The sequence below is a fragment of the Aphelocoma coerulescens genome, chromosome 2, assembly GCF_041296385.1.
Source record: "Aphelocoma coerulescens isolate FSJ_1873_10779 chromosome 2, UR_Acoe_1.0, whole genome shotgun sequence".
NCBI classification, from domain to species: domain Eukaryota; kingdom Metazoa; phylum Chordata; class Aves; order Passeriformes; family Corvidae; genus Aphelocoma; species Aphelocoma coerulescens.
This window is the reverse complement of record NC_091015.1, coordinates 16,144,474-16,159,439: the sequence shown is the minus strand read 5'-3', so window position 1 is coordinate 16,159,439 and position 14,966 is coordinate 16,144,474. Positions and strand designations below refer to the sequence as shown.

The 14,966-nt window shown below is 35.8% G+C and overlaps 1 protein-coding gene across 2 annotated transcripts in view; it reads right to left on the bottom strand.

Moving 5' to 3' along the window:
- ODAD2 (outer dynein arm docking complex subunit 2) overlaps window positions 1-14,966 on the bottom strand; it is a 73,101-nt gene that overhangs the window by 42,770 nt on the left and 15,365 nt on the right. For both annotated transcript variants that reach the window (XM_069005735.1, XM_069005736.1), the window contains 5 exons: window positions 7,129-7,275; window positions 6,634-6,843; window positions 6,249-6,473; window positions 3,912-4,022; window positions 3,271-3,425 (listed from right to left, as the gene is read on the bottom strand). In XM_069005735.1, the coding sequence (XP_068861836.1) occupies window positions 3,271-3,425; window positions 3,912-4,022; window positions 6,249-6,473; window positions 6,634-6,843; window positions 7,129-7,275 (848 nt within the window). The remainder of the gene's footprint in view (window positions 1-3,270; window positions 3,426-3,911; window positions 4,023-6,248; window positions 6,474-6,633; window positions 6,844-7,128; window positions 7,276-14,966) is intronic.

Sequence of the window (14,966 nt, the reverse complement as noted above, 5' to 3'; positions counted from 1 at the left end):
ATTATAATTGAAGTACATGTTTTAATTTCTGAATGTAAATCATTTTGTTGAAGAAATCCCAATACGGGTAATCCATTCCAAACACTTACTCTGTGACATACAGCCTAATTTCTTACTCTACCTTTCTAACTACTTTTCTCTAATTTAGCTGTCTAAGAATCTCCTGAGTAGTTTAAGAGTTTTTTTAAACTTGACATATGCATGCAACACCTACAAATAGCTGAAAACAAACCAGAAGACTGGCAATTACTGTGCTATCCTAACTTCCAGCACTTTTTCCTGCTATGTTAACAATAGCTAGAGTAGCATTGTACCAGACCCTCCTCCACCTCTCAAGGATCACCCTCACTTTTCACTAAACATCAGCTTTTTAGAGAGTTTACCCTGACCAGTTTTATACTTAGTTCAGGCCTAATACATTGCATTTTCCTGAGGTCAGAACCATAGTTCTAGTACACTTCTATAGCACACTGCTAGATTCCAACTTGTAATTAAGAAATAAGTTGACAGAAATTTTACTTGACTGCTGTATTAATACTTTCCTCATTCTTCATGGAACTTTTGATACTGAGAATCAAAAACATGTTTTTTAAAATCTTGGAGGTCCTATCCTACAAAGAGATGCGTGCTAAACCTCAGGAGTTCATCACTCAGAACAGGACTTCTTCCTCGGTTCCGGAATCATCTTCTAAGTTGTTTTATTTTTTGTTGTTCAAAACTTAAGAGGATTTTTGACACTTAACAAATACTGCATCTTCCTTTTATACACTTTCTGATACACCTTGACAGTTCCATGTGGTATATCAAGCTAGATCTAACCTGTATATAATCTAATTATCTGAGAAAATTTCTCTGAGGGTACCGAATTCTCATTTGCGCTTTCCTCCAAGCCCCTAGCTTCTGGGAATGTCTACCTGAGCTACAAGAACTATTTTCCAGGAATCAGTTTCTCATGTGGCTTTTCTTTCATATAAAAAAATATTAGTATTTCTGAGATTTTTATGGCAGAACTAGATCTGTTTCAATAAAAACTAATCTTTTCAAGATGGATTATCAGCATCATAATTAAAGTAACTGAGAAATGAGAAACTTTTGTTTTTCATCATCCAAACCTTTGCTTAAAGAGAAATTTTCCTCTTTGTTCATTGTAATTTGGAAGTATCCCTACAATTATTTTTTTCAAGAGTAAACATCAACAGAATGAAAAAAAGAGCAATAAAGTAAGCAAATGATTTTAATAAACAACAAACAAAACTGATTTTTGCTGGCATTTCAACTGCTTCACAGATGGAATGACGTGAGCTGGCTCTGCAACAGGCAGGCTGCACTCTGACAGAGCTGTTGGCTCGGGCCATCTTGTGTCCAGGAGCAGTAGGGCTGCTCCCCCGCCCACTGCACCCAGAGCTACACGGGCACAGGCACCTGCACCAGCTCACGGCCGAGTCAGCACAACATCTCAGCAGTGAACCTCAGGCACAGGAAATACTCTGGAGCACTTTAGAGATAATTAAGTGCCGCTGCAGGAGCCAGCAGGGTTTGTTAGTTCTAGCTTCATGCCAGACTCAGCCTCATCCCTCCAGATCTACTTAGGTGTTTTCGTATTATCCTCGCTCCTTTTTCTTTAGTGCCCTCCCATCTTGAGTTTGGATAGGGTTTACTGCTTCAGACTCAGCACTGTGTAACACATGGATTCAGCTTGAGCTGCGCCGGGCTAGTAACCTTTGTGGAGCATCAAGCACTTGCCAAAGACATGTGAGTAGCCCAACAAAAATCTGTTTGCAGTTGGACAGACTTATTGCCTACAGCTATACTAATAAATAAAACAGGCTAGGGCTCATTCTCTAGCCCTGAGGACAAGAAGCACAAAACAGCATCCACACAGCTAAAATCTCTTATCCTCACCATGCAGGGTGGCCTCGCCCATTCTGTCTAATGGGAACAATCTGTTGCCTGCACTGTTCCCAAGGAGTGTCTGGGCATTATCTGGGAGAGCACTTGTTGGCACAGGCCAAACTGTGTAAGGCACTGTGCTGGCAGTTAAACAATAATCCTAACATAGAGCCTGAACCTTGAAAGGTTTGGCCCTGTTTAGTTAACTAGTACAGAGCGAGCCATTCAGTCCATCTCATCACTGATTGATCCAAAATCAGGATACCTCTGCACATACCCAAAGTCCACAGAAAAGAAGGATACATCCTCATGAAAAGTTATTTTGCTGTGCAATCAAGAATGCAAAAAGCAGTAGAACAGCAGTAAAGGATGTAAAGACCATGGGTCTGTATGCCAACAGTTTGAGAACTCATTTAGGAGAGTAAAAAGACAGAATGCAAAACCTGGAAATATTCCTAATTTTTATCCAGTCTTTATCTGTCATATGTGCTTATCCAGCAAGGTACACTAAAATTAGGACAGCAGGAAGATGTTACTGCTTATGAATACTCTTTCTAACCTTTCTAATCCATCTTTCATTCTTTTGTACACAGCAGCATAATTTCAGCAGGAAACTTAGGACACTTAGCAGTGGAGCCAGATTCCTTTTTTTGGTAAGGTGCATGCATCTGATAAATTAATTTTAGATGAGAGGGTAAAGCGTTCTCAATCATTACGCTGCTCCATGGAAGGTGGAGAGTGACAACTCCTACTGTCACATTCTCAGACATACTCAGGACCCTGGTACTGAGGGGTTGCTGGTACCTACAGTAGGACTCTCATCAGCTAATTCCACTCATTTAGAAGCTGGGTCTCCAGACAAAGCTACTTTTCTGAGCCCCTTCTGTAGTCAAGAAGAGAGGCATGTAGGCTAATTATCCTAGACTCCAGTATATTTCTAATACATATTAGATATCTATCCTACAATGAGATAATTTGGTTTCTGCTTCTCTTGATGTAAAATGTTAAAGTTAAGTGTACTACATACTCTCTCTACCATGCAGCAGTGATTCTGGCTTGTAAGCTACAGACAGGAGGGGGATATCAGATATGGCCATGTGCCAAATGTTTGGTATGTGCTAGTACACCTCCTGACTAATGTCCTATAGCTTAACTAGAGGCACCACTTGTTTCCATTGACTGTTAAGATTCTAGGACCTTAACACTGTACCCTGATGAGGCCAGGTGACAATTTTCTAAGTACTATAAAACCTAAGTTGAAAGCCCAACTGATTATAAAGACTGATTAAGAAGAAGCATAACACAAGTTTTGAAAACAATAGAGGCCCGTAAAATCAAAACATGATAATGTAATAAATGCTTGTAAAATTAAATTGTTACTTTAACACATTTTCTCTACTGATTGCACATTTCCAGATTGCTCCTGTTACAGCTGCCAAAAGTTGCTTGTTTTCACTGTTATCAAGCAGAACAGATAGTGGTTGTAGACCTTCATGTTTTCTAACCAGGTCACGTATTTCTTCATCTTCTGCACACTATAAAAAACAATTAAACATATATGATGTAAAAATATGTCAAATGATGTCTTTAAAAGCTAGCTGAGTTACATTTTAACTAGTAAAAGCTAATAGAGAAGAAAACAAATATATTATATTCAAGCATCTGAATCTGCTAACAACTCACTAAGAGAGTTTGACAGTAAACTGCTCCTGTATTTGCAGCAGTGCTTGTACTGTCACATTGTCCACTTTAGGGCCAAACAAACAAAAAACCCAAAACAACTCTATGCACAGCATGCTTTACCTCTCTCCACTGGTTACCTGTGCAACTTAAGGGTTGCACACAAGAAGAGCAAGTAGGAACCTAATTATAATATTAAATATGCAGCTAAAACATTCACAACATTTCTATAATTTTTTATGCATTAGAGAAATAGTGAAATAAGGAAAATTTAAAACTGCCAATGACATGAAAACAAAGGGCTAATGCTGGTTCTGATCTACTGATTATAATACAATTACCTTAAATATGGCACTTGCACAATGCATCTGGAGCTCCTCATGTTCACAACTCAGATTTTTCACTAGGTTCTCAATCATGCCTTCTGTCCTTATTGCAAGTCTGTAACTTGGCTAAAAAGATAAACTGCATCTTTTAGATCCTGCATATTAACAGTTAATAGGTCACAATAATAATACAATGCTACAATTCTAGGGTTTGATATTGAGAAGCCTTGTACTTTACATAAGCACAAGTCATCATTGCCTTGAAAATACTACTGATGATCTCAAAGGTAAGCAAATACAGACATTCTCTGCAGTGTTCTTCAAATCACCCGTAAAACGAGGTACTGCACTGCCTATCTTGTAGCCACTTGGCTTACACAGAATGCAGAATATTCTGAAAGGTGTCCAGACTCCCTGCTCAGACCCAAGAAAGCAAAAGATGCTGCAGAATGGGATCAAGAAGTACCCACTCACTTCATCGAGAACCAGGAGCCAAAACAACAGATCTATTCCTAAAACAAGGTTAGAAAAACATGTTCTTAGGATTAACATTTTTTAGTGATATTTTCATCCAAATTTTAACCTACAGGCATTGTAATGGGATCATTTTTTAAGTGAGGGAAACATCTGTGTAAGAAATGCATTTAGTGTTCCTTCCAAGTTAGGCCATAGAAGAAACCCTCAAAAATGACACCTTCTCAATATATACTTACTGAACCTAAAACCTGCCAGGTTTGTGTCTCATGGAACATGCATAAATTTGTGAAATTCAGGAAGCTAATTTTTAGTAGACAAAGTGTTTAATAATGTAAAATCTCGTGAAGAATTATATCTTTAGTGCCTCAAATTCACCAAGACAAATTATGTATACTTTTTTATCTGAAATGCAATATACCTCAAATTCAAATGAAGATACAGAATCATAAACAAATAGAATCATTTAGGTTGGAAAAGACCTTTAAGATCATTGAGTCCAACCACTATCCCAGAACTGCCAAGTCCACCACTAAACCGCATCCCTAAGTGCCACATCTGCACATCTTTTAAGTAATTCCAGGGACGGTGACTCAATCATTCCCCTGGGCAGCCTGTTCTAGTGCTTGACAACCCTTTTGGTGATAATATCCAACCTAAACCTCTCCTGATTCAACCTGAGGCCATTTCCTCTGATCCTATTGCTTGTTACTTGGGGGAAAAGAACAACCCCACCTGGCTCCAACTTTCTTTCAGGTAGTTGGAGGAAGTGATCAGGTCCCCTCTGAGCCTCCTTCTCTCCAGGCTAAACACCCCCAGCTCCCTCAGCTGTTCCTCATCAGACTTGTGCTCCAGACCCTTCCCCAGCTCCATTGCCCTTCTCTGGACACACTCCAGCACCTCAAGATCCTTCCCAAATTGAGGGACCCAGAAGTGAACACAGGATTTGAGCAGTGCCAGGAGGATGATCACTGCCCTGGTCCTGCTGGCCACACTATTGCTGATACAGGCCAGGGTACCATTGGTTTTCTAGGCCACCTGGGCACTCAGTGGCTCATGTTCAGCCCTCCAGGTCTTTTTCCACCAGGCAGTCTTCCAGCTACTCCTCCCCAGCCTGCAGTGCTGCAGGGCTTGTTGTGACCCAAGTGCAGGACTTGTCACTTGGCCTTGCTGAACCTCAGACCACCAGCCTTGGCCCGTTGATCCAGCCTGTCCAGATCCCTCTGCAGAGCCTTCCTTCCCTCTAGTACATTGACACTCCCACCCTTGGTGTGCCCTTGATCCCCTCAACCAGACCATTCATAAAGCTATTAAACAGAACTGTCCCACTCCTGTAATCCCTTACATGGCCATGGTAAAAAATTGTATTCAAATTTAAAACTGAATATACTCAAAGTTGCAAAATGTGTCATGGAAATCCGTAGAAAAATCACATATATTCCTTTCTTCTATTTGCAGTGGTTCAGACCCAATGCACAAAGACACTGTAAACCACTCTGCCCTGCACTGCATTGGATCTTCTTGGCCACACCTGCAGGTTAATTTTGTAGAATTTAAATGCATTGATTAACCAGATTACAGCATCTTAGGCTGTGAAATCTGTAAAGTATGATGAAAAAAATAATAAAAAAAAGAAACTGATTAAGACTTTCATTTCTACATTTTTTTCTTTCACGTATTACTCCTAGCCTTTTAAATAAAAAATATGTGGCTTTTACTTCAATCCAAGTTGTGACCTTCTCAAAACAACTTTGATTACACAAAGCATCTACTTTCTGAAGGGATAACTGATCTAAGTGACTGTAGAATGTAATACCTCTTTTTAGTGGCCAATTTCTTTAATGCTTAGAAATAACTTAGCTGTACATGTTTACTCACCTCTGAGGCACATTCTTGTAGTGTGCCCACTATTGGGATTAAGATGTTTGTGTGTGAGCATTTGAGCCATCTAGCTAGTAATGGAATGCCACCAGCTTTACGGATTGCTTTCTTGTTTTTGGTGCTTTTGCTGCAGCTCCAGAGTGCCAAAGCCCCACAGCGTGCTGTTTCAGTGTCTTTGGCTTGGTATGATGATCCTGCTGAAATAGATTCCAACAGCTCAACCTAAAAAAAATACGACTTTCTTAATATCTACAGGGAACTTTGATATCACGCTGCTTTCTAATTATGGTAAACACTACAATAATCATGTTCACAACACATGATGTGTTTTTTGAACAAAAATACACATATGACAAGGGTACAAATTCTAATGTCTGCTTACGAGTTTCTTGATTCCTCCATGTTGCCTTACAGTCTTTCGTGCTCGTTTAAATCTAGCAACATTTGCAATTGTTTCAGCTGCCAAACATTTTAGATCGGTATCTGGAGAGTCCAATATTTTCACCATGATCTCTAAGCCTCCAAGATCAGCAATTGCATGTCTGATCAATACATTTTGACTAATTTCCTTCAGGATTTTTAATGAACCAGTCTAAATAATGGGAAATGATAAAAGTTAAACATTATTTAGGTATACAAAAACATTAACATTATTTAAAATGATAGGTTATTTAATTTTTTTCTTTGTATTTAATCAGGAGAGGAAAAGGAAACTGAAAGTCAAAGAGAGATGTCTTTCTAAAAAATCTGAATAAAACAAGAAAATACAGAAATGAGAAAAGAAATGAATTTTCTTTATACTCTGTACCTCTGAAACTTGAAAAAATATTCTGATAGAAAAGGCATATTCATTGCTCTTTTTGACAAAGCTAGTTACCTGACATTTAATTTCTTCTGTGTCAAGTAAATTAATTAACACTTCAAGACATCCAGTGTCTTTGATGGCCAGCTGACATGTTTCTTGAGACAGATTTAAATCTCTCATTGAACACAGTGCAATTACAGTAGCTGTTGGATCACCTCCCTAAAATAAAGCAATTAATTAACAGATGTGTAAAGTGCATTTAATATAAAATTCAATCACTTCTACTCGTGCTAGTAAAACTACTACTAAAGAAGACCATTTTGATTCTATGGTGTTCAATAACCCAAACATAGTAAGAAATTGAGCTATTGATAAAGTCTGTAAATGGCATAAAGATTCAAATGAGTGCATAGCTCAGGTGGAAAATTACTAACATGGTTTGCTGAGAATAGACCAGATTGGATGTTTTTCTAAATGATAAGCTCTATTTCAGTCACTGCAATGAAACTAAAAGAAAGAAAAAATCAAAGAACACAACACAGAAAGTTAAACCATATGACAGTGGATTTTTTTGAGCCTATAATACAGGTTTACTGTCAATAAAATCAGGGATGAACCGACTTGCATGGAAATTAGGAGAGCTGAGCTACCATGTAGCTGCAACAGAAGCTGGAGTGCATAAACATTGCCAGCTGGTACTAACGTGGAAGATACAACTTAAAGAGTACCTAGTAAATCAAACTACAGCATCCACCTCCTGCATTCCAGGGAAGCTTTGGCTCCCATCCCGATCCAAACTGTTCTGCCCAAGCCCATCTCTTTTAAATGAGAGTTTTGAATCTGTAAAAGATTTTTAGCCATCCATTCCCAGAGGAGTGTTCTGCTAAATTGTGGACATCATAATGAAACATAGAATATTGAAAAACTGAGTAATGTTTGCTAACATAAAACAGATCTAACAAAAACAGAACTTCTGAAGCATATTTTTCTTAAATGTAAACAGAAACAGTAAGACAAATACAGTACAAAAGGAATTTAAATTTAATATGCTCTTCAAGTTACGATAAATGTAGTAGAGAATCACAAGTGAGAAAAAACATCCAAAAATAATGTGAGAGAACTACTTCATAAAGTTTCAGACCAGTAATTTACATCAGACAAAACTGCTAATCAATAAAGTATATATTCATAGCGCTTCATAATTTTTACTTAAATTTCTTGTAACAACAGATGCCACAAAATTTCCCCCAAAACAGCGGTTAAATATAAAGGTAATTTTTAAACATCTGTAACAGAGTGTCCTAGAGGAAGATGCCTACAATTTTAAAAAATTATCTTTTTTTAATCATTTTTATCATCTTGACTTCAGGAGAATGAAATGTGTCTTTCCTTAACAACATATTTTCATCTACTTTGAAAATATGTCCTAGAGTATAAAATAATGTAACAATTTCTCAAGCAGTTTCCTAGAGAAATCAGTTTATCTCCACATATAAAACTCTAAATTATTTTTTTAAAAATCTGCAAAATATGATTACAAAACTACACAGAATATTCTGCAGCTCAAAAAAACTAACAGCTGTCCTTTTATGAAAGTTGTGGCCTTTTCACATAGATTAGACTTTGATATTTACTTTGACTTGTATGATAAAAAATTTCCAACAGGTATTTTAAAAGAAAACTTGTCTTTTTATTATTTTACATAAGTGTAAGAAGTATACTGGTAACCTCAAAAGTGAAGTCTCTTTTTCTGAGGACTGCTTCTCCTACACTGAAACTGCATTGACACATAACAGAGTCATCATAATTCCCTTACCTTACATGCATAAGGGTTGGCATATGACATTTAATATGGAGCAGGTTTTTAAAAAATAAACAGCTTTTAATTTTCATATACTGAAAAAATATATAACTGTATATATAAATATATATATATATATGCACGTTATTTTTTAAGCTTCAAAAACTAACACACCACTTTAAGGGTTTTTAATGTAAAACCACAATCAAATATTTTTCATATGTGCTGAAGCATCCGTTCTACAAAATAAGAAATATTGCTGATGGTTTCACCAATTATTATTCGTTTCTTGAAGTTATCATTACAGTAAGTCTTGCAGTAGTTACAGCATAGATTCTAACATGCATGGAAATAGTTACCTCTCCATTAAGTTGACATAAAATCTGCATCATGTTGCTATACCATTTGAAATCTGATATGTTGGAAGCAAAATAGACTCTATTGGCAGATCAACAATCAATTTTAAGGCTTGAAATTAAACACAGACTAAGTTAAAAATGTGTCTCTTTTCCTATATATTGGTATAACATATATATCCACAAATTAAATGAAAATAAACCAGTATCACTGTTACAGTACCAGTAGAACATCTTCTGTGCACTGTATGTGTAATGTCTCTGCTACAACACTCAAACTGACAACTGAGAACAGTTCGGAACTGAGAATTAAAGAACTACTGACAAGATGAAAACAGAATGAAAAGAAAAGAAAAACACAAGCAAATACAGACACAAACCAAAATACAGTTACCAAGGAACACACAAGTTCAAACCATCATTTTGTTTGGTACTTCTGTAATAATCAAGAGGAAAAACTCTGTTAGTCAATGGCAAGCTTTCAACAAATGGAACCAAGAAAGCAGAAACATTAAAGGGTCTTTTTTCTGCATTAACCTTTAATATATTCTGCTAAAGGTTACTTAATGCCACTGATGGCATAGTGAACACTCTGACTATGCTAAGGACATAACTAGTCAGTTAGTACTTAGATAACTTAGATGTTTTCATACTAGATGAGCTCAATGGACTCTGCTCTATGGTACTGAGAGAATTGGCTAATGCCATGATTAGTTTGCAGAACTGTAGAAAGAAATCTGTTGTTATACACAGAAAACAACACTGATATTATCTATCAATATCACAGTGTTGCTAAACGAAAAAAGCAGACTTTACAGAGAGACTTATAACCAGATTTGTAACCTGTAAGAGACAAGAAATCCTCCTTTGGTTTGGCACTGCTCAAATTTACGTATTACGTTCATTCTAGGTATTACACTTCAAAAAAGATACTGAGAAAGTTGATGAAGACCAGAGGACACCAAAATATCTCAGAATTATGATCTCCACCAAAAAATTGAAGGAACTGGATCTGTTTACTCTGGAGAATAAGAAGGTGGTTTAAAGAACACCTTCAATGCCAATCACCTGTTCTCCAGGTCCAGACAAGAAATAATGGGGTTTAATGGCATCAGGGTTGATCTATTCTAGGTAATAAAAAAGACTCAACAAAACCAACTTTAATGGTAAGAACATTTGAATTCTTGAATATATTGCCTACAGCAGTCATAAAATCTCCATGACAGGAAAGAAAAGGTAGAGAAATATTTGTCCAGAAAACACACATTGATGCTGTTTCGCAAGCAGATGGAGTCAATGACTTCCTACATTCTGCTCTAGTCCTATTTTCTGTTATTTATTTTTTGTGAACTTTTACTACCATGAGATTTTGGAAATAATAAATGGTTTTGATATTTACTTCTTTAAAAAAAAAATAGTAGACCCATAACAGATAATATGATCATAGATACAGATAATAGATAATAAAATATACAGGCTTAAGTTTCAATAGCACATGTCCCATCCCAATTAAACCATTCCTAGTCAATACAAAGCTTTAATTTTTGAACTGATGATGTCAGTTTAGCAGGCTAGGAAAGAAAGATACAAAATTTCCTCTAGAGTTATCTCTTTCAGCTGAAACCTAAAGGTTTCAGGAGTACAAGTAATAGAAGTATGAACAGGATTATAAAGAAGATTATTCCAAATTTGTAGCCCAAGTTGTAGCAACAGGAAGTATATGCACAGAAATACATAAACATTACAACAAAGTTACAGTGCATTTCAGTTTCCCAAGACAAAGCAAAATTAAGTAAAATGAAAATTATACAGCTTTTGGCTCACAAATATCTCTATAAATATGGCACCAATTTCATTTGGTTTACGATTTAGACTGAACATGACTGAATGCTACCAGAAAATGAAATATTGTTTTACTCTGCATGGCAATGTCAAAGACTTTTTTTTTTTTTTCTGTTTAGAGCAATGGCTGAAATTTATTTTGCCAGAGTAAAAGTGTATTTTCTCTACTGTATTAAGTAAATCCTGGATAGATAGTTAAATGTGCACTATGATAACAAGCCTATGGCTGAATAATAGGAAAGAAAATTGCTGTTTGTGGGCAGTTTTTTCATTCTTCTGTATAATACCACAGTTTTGATTATGAGTATATATAATCTGAATGGAAATTACAATATACTTGACAAAATTAAGACCAAACATACCAAGTCAATATATTTTTAAAAAATACTGAACAAACAAAATAGCATAATGTGATAGCCTCAAAAAAGTAGGTATATTATTGTTATATCAGACTTCTTAAATTAGAATTCATTAAGGGAACAAAAAAAACCTCCTAGAAAAAAGAGCATTGTTTAAGTGGAATCCCAGCCCAAAGTAATATTGTAATTTTTATAAAACAAGAAATCCAAAACAAATAGTAAAGTATGAAACAGAATTCTTAGTTTAAAGGTTAGTGACTTTTTTATTTTCTGTTGAACTTGACTCTCTTAAATCACAGACCCTTTTGTAATTTTCTGCTAGAAAATACTTCCACATCTAAATAAATTTTGATACAGCTTAATGAAAGACTGAGTATTGCAATATAAAATACATAATAGGCTTCAGCAAGGCAATTTTTCTATGCTAGTGAATCTCTAAACACTCCGAGTTTTGTTATGGTTTAAATACTAGTTCCAATTTTTCATCTTAGTTTATAAAACATACAAGCTGCAACTTGTTAAGACATGAGTTATGGACAAGTATAACTGAGTTATGGAATAATTCCCTGACCCACTTCCTGAATCTTCTGGGGTTCTTTAGCTCCAGCCTGGCAGTATGTAAACCATACAGATTAATATAAGTAAAGCCAGTGGAAAATCACAGCCATCACAAAGTTTCAAAACATTCACACTGGACTACAACAATGCACAGAAGCTGCACAGTTTTAGTTGCAGATTAATACCTTGACCTTGATCCTACACAGTGGCAGAAGTGACACATATATCATGACCCAGATACAGTTTAAATTGTCATATTTTATGAAATTGAAAATAAATGAGTTTTCAAAAGAAAGAATGTCTATTATTTTCTGTGTGAACCAGGAGGTTTTGTTAGGCAAGCATTGATTCCCCCTTGAAAACTCTTCCAAGACATGTATCCATTCTGTAAGCTTTCCGTTTCTGATTCATAGAAATTGGATTCTGCTATAGAGGAGGTAAGAGTCTAACAGTTCATGTACAAACATATGAACTTTTACTTCATTGGACTAGGAATAATAGAATACTTTTCCTAGTAACTTCTCAAACCTCAGACTTGGAAAGAAGTGAAGTGGTGACCCCAAAACCACAGAAAACCTGGCCAAGATAATATATAATATCCTAACAGTGCAAGTTTATCTTCTAGTCCATTGTGAAATTTTCGTTTTAGGGGTGCATTTCTTCCCCAGATGCATCTGGACAATTTTGTAAGGACACTTCATCTGAGGAAAATAAAGCATATATGTGTTTTAAAAGAACATGTAGAAATTAGAAGGAAATAGGATTGAATAAGAAAGAGAAAAAGGTCTAGAATTAAATTCAAAGAAGAAAAAAAACCATACACAAACAGCACTACTGTCAACAGTAATTTAACATTGCAAACTCTGACTGCAGGCTTGGAGATAAGACATATGCTGTCCATAACACAGGTGTGTTACTGACCTTGTGTGACAGTGTCAGACCTGCCTGAGCATTTCTGATTTTGCCTAGTACTTGGCTCACAAAGAGGATGAAAGCCTTGATGTTATTACAGCCATTTTAATTTTATGTATCCAACTAATTTAGGAAACCAGTGGATGTGAATCTGAGAAGAAAAGTTAATGAGGTTGAACCAGGAAGGACCTTTGCCTCTGCAGACTACTGGAGAGATTGCACACTGTTGAAGCTTTATAAGCACTGAACAGACAGAAGAGACAGTCTCATTTGAAATGGGCCAAAAACTATTTTTGCAAGGAAAACAAAATTATAAAAATAGTTTATGAAAAACTGAGAGATAGGTGCTCTCTGGAGAAATAAAACAAACTTAGAAACAGGGCTTAGTGAGAGCATAGGAAAAACAAATATGGGTGAAGACATGGCTGAAGCACAAGCATGCTTCTGAGATAACTGTGTGTATAGTGAGCTGTGATTAAATTGAGCCTAGAATAACACTTAAAAACAATGCAGAATGTTGTTCTCACTACTTAAAACTCTTGCTACCTTTCAGACACAATCCCACTCTAATTATTTAGGAAACATAACAATTTGATTATCTACTTCATGAATATAAAACCTGAAGTCAGATTGAGACAACAGGGGCAATTTACTACTATTTTAGAGGTACTACAGTTATGGTGTCAGTTATGGTTACCTGCTTTCATCATAGAATACAACCCTGCAGAAAGAGGAGAATCAAACTTAAGTTATTTTACATTATTTTCCTCCATCCTTTATTTTTCATCTACAATCTCTTTTTTCCCCTTTTTTACTGAATTCTGTTTACTTTTTTTCTTCATTTATAGATTGTCTTTCATCTCATCAGGTATGAAACTAAGGAATGTGTGACCCTGCGAACATTAATTAAACTTCCACTACACAGAAATTCATCAGAGTTGGTGTTGGTGTTAATGGTCAAAATTCAACTGGTTATTATGAATTTTATATGTCTCTTGGGATGAAGAATGATTGTATGGCATTTTGAGGAGAGACCTATTCCAGTGCTTCACAGTTGCCAATTATAATAATAAATTGAGAGTTCACCATTTGCCAGTATTTCCTACCTAGTAAAGTTATCACAAAAATATTTCTTTTTCATGATCAGCACTATCTAGGTTATTAGAAAATACACATCTTACCTATAAAATGCATTTTTCACATATTTTTATTTCCTTTTTTTTGCAGTAATCGCATCCTTTACCAAATTTTAAAATAAAATCTTGGCTAGTACTGGAAGATAGGAGCAAGAGACGTTCATGAACACTAGAGAAGGGAGTGACAGGAAGGCTGATAGGTTTGCCAAGGCTGAAGGGTGAGCCAAACACATGCCAGGAAACACTAGCAGGTGGCACACGATTATGTCACATACATTTGGTATTTGCTGAAAAGTAACAGCCTTAGCCAAACTAAAGAAAAATTTATTTTTCATCTTGATTTTTCTGTCCAGTTGAATAACCTCCTCCAGATTACCCCACCATATACTTTCATGAGGGAAGGGAAGGGAAAAGATTTGTTGTTAGTCATTCTACTAATAAGGTGAATTGGTCAAAGTTGGTCACTCCTGAAAAAAGGCATTATACAGAGACCAAGTTATTACATGTACAAAAATATTTTGTATGCATTTACATATGCTTATTATGTATTTACCAGCTAAAATATAATCTCATGCAAGTCTTGCCAATAAGATATTATAAAGGAAAACCAGTTAGCTCTTATCCACAGATTGTAGAAAAAACTGACGTGTAATATATGTCCTACAGAGATTAGGGACTTTTACTCCTCCTCTTAGATTCTAACATTTGCATCTATCATACATACAGGGCCAGATTTCAGGACTACAGGAACATCCATAAACAATAGAGATTTTAAGACTTCTGTGAGAATGAAAAAACTTTTAAAGTAGTATTACAATGTGCAAAATAAGCAACCAAATGTCTGGTACTTCAGTAGGTAAACTGTAACACTAACATTTTATTTTTCCTTGTCTTACTAAATTTGTAATTACTTTGTGTGTAATTTACTTTAAACAATTAGTACTAG